The sequence below is a fragment of the Nesoenas mayeri genome (assembly GCF_963082525.1).
Source record: "Nesoenas mayeri genome assembly, chromosome: 5".
NCBI lineage: Eukaryota > Metazoa > Chordata > Aves > Columbiformes > Columbidae > Nesoenas > Nesoenas mayeri.
In genome coordinates this window covers 36,250,127-36,258,562 of record NC_137548.1, presented here as the reverse complement: position 1 = coordinate 36,258,562, position 8,436 = coordinate 36,250,127, and the positions used below count along the sequence as shown (strand labels likewise).

The following is an 8,436-nucleotide window of genomic DNA, read 5'->3' as shown; positions in this document are numbered from 1 at the left end:
CTCCCCGCGGCTGCGCGACACCGCGCTGCTGCCGTGAAGGCACTTCCGGCACCCGCGGCAGCGCGCGCCTCCCCTGCCGCAGCGGGGTGCCCGGAACGCCGCCTGACTGCAAAACGACGCCGCGACGGCGGCAGCGCGGGCGTCCCGCCGCGGGCTGCTCCGCACGCGCTGCGGCAGGACTGCCGGCGGCACCAAGACGCGTCAGGCGCCGGGCGGCCCACCGGGACAAGGTCGGGCCGGGGAACCCTCACGGCGCGCAGTGCCTGCTGGGAGTCGTAGTCTCCGTGGGCAGGCGGCGGTGCCCGGCGCCGCGGCGGCAGCAGCGCAGCCAGCACGCGGGGCCCTGTGCTCCGGGGACCGGGGAGAGCGAGCAGCGCTGAGCCCGTCACCGCGTCATCCCCGCCCTCGGCGCCTGCCTGCGGATACATATGCGTCATCTCATCCGTTTTGCTGGGGTTAACATCATTAACTTTGGCGTGAGGTTATAAAACTGGATTTTGAGTGTCTCCCAGACAGCCGCCGGGCTTTCTCTTCAGATATTTTTCGGCTTTTTACTCGGAAAGTGCAATTAAAACTGCGATTTCGGCTTGTTCCGAGAGACCGCAGTCAGAGCAGTGCGCTGCCCAGGGAAACTGGCAGCGGCCGCTGGCGCAGGGCCGGCCGGCCTCCTGCCCACAGCGGGTCTTCCCAGCGGGGGCTCAGCCCTGGCGGGGAGCAGGAGCTGCTGCGAGGGCACTCAGGAGCAGCCGGTACCGCCTCCTCAGCACACGGCCCCTGCCGGGCACGCTGCCGCGCAGGCGCCACACGGGTCCCCGTGCAGCGGGCGGGCCCGGGGCCGAGAGGGCGGGCCGAGAGGAGCGGGGCGGGGCGGGGCGGAGCGCTGGGCGCGAGCAGAGTGAATGGAGCGAGCGGCGGCGATGCTCACCTGCTGGGGAGCGGCGCTGGGCGCCGCCGTCTCCTTCCCCGTTCTCTTTTTCGTGGCAGCGCCCTACATCAGGTGCGTCTTACCGAGCGCGGACCTGGCCTCTCGCGCGTGTACGAAGAGCGGCGGCGGCGGTCTCCGACCCGCGGTGCGGCGGGTGCGGGCGGCGGAGCCGGCGTGCGCACCGCGCCTCGGAGCGGCCGGTTCTGACTGGCGGGAGGGCGGACACAGGGGATTCCGCTTCTCCAGCCCCGACGGGGCCGGGGGTCATTCAGGCTTCTCCAGCCCCAGCGCCTCGGTAACTCTGACACGCTGGCGGCAGGACCTGGGGCGCTCCTGGGGTAGGCTCAGCCCGGGCGCCGGAGCGGCGCGTAGCTGGGGGTCTATCCCGGCTCACGGAACCGGCACGGTTCAGGGAGAAGCGGCCGCCGCGCCGGTGTGCCCGGGGGCGGGGCCTAACCTCTCCTCACGGTGCCGCCGCAGAGCCCATTGGCCAAGGCACCGGCGGTAGCCAATGGGAGCCCAACGTGACTCGAGGGCGGGGCAGTGGGGCCAGGGCGGGGCCGGGAGGAGGCGGGGCCTCCCGTGCCGGGCCGGCGGGTCCGCGCTCCGGCCACACGCCGCAGGTGTTTGTAAAGCGGGGGGGGCCTGGAGCGGCAGTTCCCGGTGTCCCAGTCACGACACGATCGTGATCAACCGCTTCAGGTAACGATGTCTGTGAGTCCCCGGGGCCCTGAGTGCATCGGTGATCCCGACCGTTGGGGCGACACCTGGGGCTCTGGGTGCTCAGCCCTGATCTGAGTCCCCTGAGAAGGGAAGCTCTCCTCGGACCCCACTGCGTTGCATCGGCATTTCTCAACGGGTGATGCATTGAGGCTCAAGAAATCTGTCCTCACCCACAGCTTTGTACCATCAGTTCATTGCGGGATGTCTCAGCAGCGTCCCACCTTGCAGGGAGGTGCTGAGCCACAGCCCGCTGGGACCCAGCAGAGCTCAAAGGGCCTCACTGTAGGATCACTCTTTAGGGTCACAAGATCATTGACCTTAGTCAGTATTTTTCCACTGTAGCCACTCTTAGGATCAGGTAATATTCTAGCAATGTCCAGAGCTCTCTGGATTGTACAGTTCTGGTACCGTTTTGCTCTGGCTGAGTCCTGAGTAGCAGGTGTACCAAACTGCCAAAAGTGACTGACGGTCACTACACCTTTTCCAGGCAGAAAGGACATCTTTTCCCATATGGAGCATGCCTTCATGTCCTGATTGACCGCACTTGTGCCTCAGTTTCCCAACTTCACTGCACTTGCACAATGGGGAGTTGTTCCTGGCAGGAGCTACAGGAGTGTGGGGTGGGCGCCTCAGTGGCCTGTCTCACTGCACTTGCACAATGGGAATTGTTCTCCCCAAATCTTGCCTGCCCTGCCCCAGTACCCAGGTGGTCGAGTGGCCCAGGAAGGGCTGGTGGAGGTTGCAGCCACCACATCTGTGTGCTCAGTCCTGACCCGAGTCCCCTGAGGAGGGAAGCTGCCCTCGGACCCTGTTGCATGACCGCTGCCGTCCTCTGTTGCAGGAGGTATGTCGCCGGAGGACGGTGCAAGTCAACAGCCAGGCTGGAGGGGAAGGTGGTGATAATCACAGGAGCCAACACGGGCATCGGGAAGGAGACGGCCAGAGACCTTGCGCGAAGAGGCAAGTCAGCGTCCAGCAGCAGCAGCAGCCCTGTGTGGCTGATGTGTGTGGGCCTGTGTGTCAGAAGTCCCTTCTCTGGATATAGGAGAAGAAAATTTTATGCTTACATTTAAGTGAATTGGATTCCAAAGCTATTTCAGATGACCCTAAGTGTCGCTCCTTGAGAGCATATAACCACTGAAGTGAAAACCCCTGGTTCCTCAACTGATTTCATTGCTTGAACTCCAAAGATGCACCTTGTGACATGAACACGCTCTGCACTGCAACTGTTTTGAGAGGACTGGGGGAGTTCCTGGTATCGCTGGGTTCTGCTTCTTTGAAGCTGTGATATGCCGGGTCCATGCTGCTGTGTGCTTTAGTTATTCATGTTTCAGGCAAACTTGGTTTAAAGGCTTTTTCAGTCACTGGTAAGGAGATTAAACTCCCATTTCACAATCCGCTTAGAAATTACTCTGGCTGGATTCCCAGTACCTTCATGTGCTCCCTGCTTGACATCCCCATTAGAGGGGCAGATATAACCTTATCATATCAGTGTTGTGGTGCACACTCCTGAGCTGGGAGAACCTGGACAGAGGCACTTCAGATGTGCATTTGCCTGCTCTGAAAACAGCTTTGGGCTGGATCTGAGACAGCAACATAGTGGGAAAGGCTCTGTCCCTTCCACCTGCTCCCCTGACTGATGCCAGTTCCCTAAAGACACAATATCTTGTTTATAAGAACTGTGTGTAGTCAGACAGCTTGTCCCAGCCTTGATCATCCTGTGTGCTCCAGTGATCTCAGGTTCTGTTCCTGCTCTTTTTGCCCCCTTGCAGGTGCGAGGGTGATTGTCGCTTGCAGAGACACAGCGAAGGCAGAAGCTGCAGCCAGTGAAATCCGAGCTGAGACAGGGAACCAGCAAGTGATTGTGAAAAAACTGGACTTGGCTGATACAAAGTCCATCCGGGAATTTGCTGAGCAATTTCTAGCAGGTACCGTCTCTAGATCCTTGTTTTCAGTGAGAACATTTTACCAAGGATTGCTGTATGTTCTTCTAGCAAATGCCAAATCTCGACCGGCACATCTCTGTACCGTGTTAGGCCTTGTGGTTTGACAGCAGAGGCTTGTCGGAGGCCATGAGCTAGTTTGTGGTAGGAGACTTATTTTTTTGACGTATTGTGGCTTCAACTCGGACAGGCATGGGTTTGCTTATTTAGCTGACTTGTGCCACCTTCTCGTCTGTCTTTGTTCTCTGTTTCCCAGTTTAAGGATGTCTGTTGTTTCTTACAGAGGAGAAGGAGCTCCATATCCTCATTAATAACGCTGGGGTAATGTTATGCCCTTATTCCAAGACTGTGGATGGCTTTGAGATGCACCTGGGCGTCAATCATCTTGGTAAGGTCGGTGGCGGCAAGTTTGCATTCAGTATCTGTGGCAAAACGCCGGAGGGAAGCGCTGCTTCCAGAGTTTCTCTTCCTCATCCTTGCTTCTTGGGGAAGGATGGAAGTGCAGTCTTACAGAGTTCTGGAGGTGCAACGCAATGTATTTGCTTATCATGGACCCAGTTTAAGGATTCGCACATGTTACCTGGGACATTTGAAATGTATGACAGTTCCAGCATTTTGAAGCTGAAGAGCAGAATTTAATGGCCACAAAAACAATTAGCTGTTGATTCAGGGGGGACTTCTTTGCCCTGGACTTGACACGAGGGCAGCAGTAAGATATAACATGTATGTAATATGTTGCAAGCACTACAAAACTCCAGGAGGGGAACCCAGCAGAGAAGGATGACGTTTCCTCTCCTCCGCAGGTCATTTTCTCTTGACCTTCCTGTTGCTGGAGCGTCTGAAGCAGTCTGCCCCAGCCCGCATAGTCAACGTGTCCTCGCTGGCTCATCACATTGGCCGAATCCGTTTCCATGACCTCCATGGTGAGAAGAGCTACAATCGTGGCCTCGCCTACTGTCACAGCAAACTGGCCAATGTGCTCTTCACCCGGGAGCTGGCAAGGCGGCTGCAAGGCAAGTCCTGAGGAGAGCGGAGTGGTTTTCTCCTTGGCTTTTGAGCACCATGGGTGAGGAGAGAGGATTGGAGAAAGCTCTGGCCACTGGCTATGCAGAAATGAAGCAGTTTGAGGCAAGGATCACTGGCAGCTCTTTGCAAGAAGAAAATATCTGCTTTCTGTGAGACCAGGAGATCTGAAACACTAATTGTCTTTACAACAATAGAGCAGAGGAGCTTAGTACTTGAGCACAGTTTCATGTTTTGTTTGTTTGTTTGTTTGTTTGGTGCATGTAAAAAAACTAGCTGCACCCACACAGACAACTGTGGTATGTGGGTGGAAGCTGAAAACAATGGAAGAACTGAAGTACAATTGCAGTCTCCAATAGAAAAGCGAATGCATACTCAGGTGCCATAAATGTTGATGGCCTCTAAAAACAGAAGTGTATGACTAGTCACTACCTCTTAAATACAACATCTGTCACAGCCATGTCCTTCAGTCCTTTTCATAAACTTAAGTAGTATTTATTTTACTAAAACAGAAACAGTGTCCTCTTTAGGAAATTAGTATTACAGTAAATCCAAAGAAGCTGGTGCTCTCAAAACCCTGATGGAAACTGCTGCTGTTTTAGCACCCAGGCCCTTTAGCACATTGTTCTGTTGAAGGCATGTAGTGACTGCCTTGTTTGGAAGGGAGCAGGGGATGCTCCAGCAAACAGGAACTACAGAGGACTTCACTCTCTCTTTATCTACTCTTTCTCTGTACTCACTCTCTCGTACTTTAAGTTGTAGAATATCTGCAGTAGAAGTGAGCAGTAGATGACCCCTTTCTTTTAATGACAAGATTGATGCATGCAGATTTCTCCTGGACTGCTTTCTTTTGCTGCAGGCACTAAAGTCACAGCAAACGTTCTCCATCCTGGTTCTGTCTATTCTGATTTGGTCCGGCACTCATTATTAATGATGTGGCTGTGGAAGTTATTCTCATTCTTCTTGAAGACACCTTGGGAAGGAGCTCAGACCAGTATCTACTGTGCAGTAGCAGAGGAGCTAAACTCTGTGACAGGACAGTATTTCAGGTGAGTGCAAGCTGATGGGAGAATGCTGTTGGCTGGGGAAAATGAGACTTACTGTCATTTTTTATTAAGAAGGGAGGCTTCATTAAGACCAGTAAGAGACTGAGTGGTAACCCCAAGGGTGACAAACACTAGAGCATTACCCATTCCAGGTCTGTTGCAGTGGTTATTGTATTAGAAGAAATCCCTCACCTGCTCAACCTTTCTAACAACAGCAGGTCCTCAGTGCTAGGAATATCACTGTACTCAGAGTGCAGGCATGGCTGTCACGTGCTCGGAGCTCTAATCCTGATCTGCCTGAGACTTGGGCAAATCACTTTTCAGAGGAGCTGTTTAGTTAATGAGGTCACTTGGGTCAATCCTGGGAAGAACACTTTGGTTCTCTTTGTAGTTTTACCCCACTGGGGCAGAGGAGGCCTGTGCTCCCAGGGAGCTGGGAGGGGAGGCTTTCAGGAGCAGCGTGTGACAAAATGACTCGATTCTCCTGTGTGGCAGCTGCACCAGCTGGGAGGAGCTCCTGCTGGGCTGCTCATCGCTGTGTTCTGCAAACTGTCTTGTGCAGCACCCGCTACAAACGATGTTGTTTCTTGACTTGTTTGACTTACTCCAGGCCCCTGCATGGTCAATCCTTTTCCCCTCACCAAACCACAGCCTGTAGCAGTTCCAAGTCAGTGTCACCCTGGGTTTGAAGGCTGCCCTTTGAACAGCTTTCATGCAGATGTGTCTTTCAGCTTTCCACTGGATGCAGAGCAGAGTAACAACATTGGGTTTTGGGAAAAGAACGTGAGAATTTGACATCTCTCTCTTTTTTTTTTTTTTTCCCCACATGGATGATGTTAGAGCCTTTGCATCTCTGCAGAGCTTTTTCCTCTTGTGATATGCAACCAGATTAGTCTCTGTAATGACTTGGTCTGATCTTCACTTGGGGGTCTGTACCATCTTAATCAGACTGGAGTGTATAAATAGATGTCTTAATCTTCCCTGGATGACTGGTGTCCCAGGGTATAAATGGAGCCTTTATGTGCTGGAGTACAGAAAACCTTGGTGGATTTTAAACTCAAAAAAGAAAGGAGTTCTGGACTTGGTGGGAAATGAAGAGCTTCAACAGAAATTCATGATGTACCTTGGAGAAGCCAAAAACTATTTTCTCTCTCCAGGGAACAGAATATAAAGCACAAGACAGATATTAAGAAAAGAATTTACATGCCACAGCGAGACAGGTGGAGTCCACCAGAGTCATTTCAGGAACACTGAGACTGGGCACTTGGAGCTCTGAAGACATTAGGCTGGGTAGAAATCTTACAAGGTGCAATTGCCTCCGTTCTCTTAAACTCCCATGTTATTGCAGCACCCGGCATTACAGATGAGAACACGCGATCTCTATTCCAGAGAGAGTGCTGTCTAATCGCCAGAGCCGAGCAGAAAGGAGCCAGAGTTCAGAGGATACTGGAAAAAGGGATAACCAGAGATGGTTATTACAGGGTTATTATTCTGGGGCAGCTTTGCCTCCTGAGCAATGGCAATAGAAGGGGAGGAGTAGGATGGGATGATAAACAGTTTAGGATGAAGAGCTGTTAGAGTGGCCTGTTTGCTAGAAAAGTGGCCCTGAAGAAGTTCTGTTCACATTTTTATACCCCTTTTTAGTGGTATTCATGAGAATGTACATTGAAGAGTACCTAGTAGAGCATATACAGGTTTCCTTAAGAGTTGAGACAACAGATAGAGTGAGACTTGCTTGCCAGTTCTTGGTGCCATTGGGAAAGAAAGCTTTCTAAAGGTGGCTTAGCACCAACCCTTGCTCTTTTGCTGGATAGTCTCCCAGCTTGCTTCTGCTGGTCTTGAAGTTCAGCTGATAGAAACAACTCCCTTATCTTAACACAGATATTTCAGTGTGCTAATGCAGATGGAGATCTTTGGCTTTAAAACGTTTAAAAAACCAAAATGTTCATCTTACAGTGATTGCCGGCCAGCGTACGTTTCTCCACGGGGTCGGGACGATGAGACAGCCAAGAAGCTCTGGAGTGTGAGCTGTGAGCTCCTCGGCATCCAGTGGGACTGAGCAGCGCAGACATCAAGTGTGTTCCTGGCTGAGCCCAGTGATGCTTCTCCTGGGAAAAGCACGGCTGAGAGACCTCCAGACCAGAACACTGATGGCTCTATGGGCACAATGTAATGTGAATTTCTTGAATATTCCACTTAAGGATTGAGGTTTCTAGGCAACCAACACCTTCGTAGCTGGAGAATTGTAAGCACCAAGGCAGGTAGCAACGTTTGCTTCGTATCTCATGCAACAGCCCAAGGCTATTGTTCTCTGGCTTGAGAATAGGAATGAAGGTTGCAGTCTTAGGTTTAGATTATGAAGTAACAAACAATTTCTGTCCTAGTTTAGCTCTAGCTGGCAATTAAGTACTAGGTGGTTGCTCACTTACTCCTGCCCCCTTGTGTTGAGATGGGGAGGAAAATTGGTTATAAAAAAAAAGTAAAACTCATGGGTTTGGATTAAAAACAGTTTAACAGCACAGCAAAGGAAGAAATAAACAACAACAATAATAGCAATAAAAGAATATACAAAGCATGGCATACACAATGCAATTGCTCGCCACCTAGATAACTGATGCCCAGCCTGCTCCCAAGCTGTGATAATCCCTCCCTGGCCTGATGCCCCCATTTATGTACTGAGCGTGATATCATGTGGCTGTGTCCCCTCCCAGCTTCCTCTGAAAATTAACTCTATCCCAGCCAAAGCCAGGACGTTATCTACCCCTTATGTTACACT

General features: G+C 52.3%; 1 protein-coding gene across 1 annotated transcript; it reads left to right on the top strand.

Moving 5' to 3' along the window:
* Positions 1-899: 899 nt before the first annotated feature.
* Positions 900-7,748, top strand: LOC308041270 (retinol dehydrogenase 12-like; the record flags this gene model as incomplete). Its single annotated transcript, XM_080345840.1, has 7 exons — positions 900-997; positions 2,490-2,608; positions 3,421-3,576; positions 3,875-3,979; positions 4,395-4,604; positions 5,474-5,663; positions 7,617-7,748. 7 exons carry the CDS (start codon positions 900-902, stop codon positions 7,717-7,719), a joined length of 981 nt encoding a protein of 326 aa, XP_080201966.1. The 3' UTR covers positions 7,720-7,748.
* Positions 7,749-8,436: the final 688 nt, after the last annotated feature.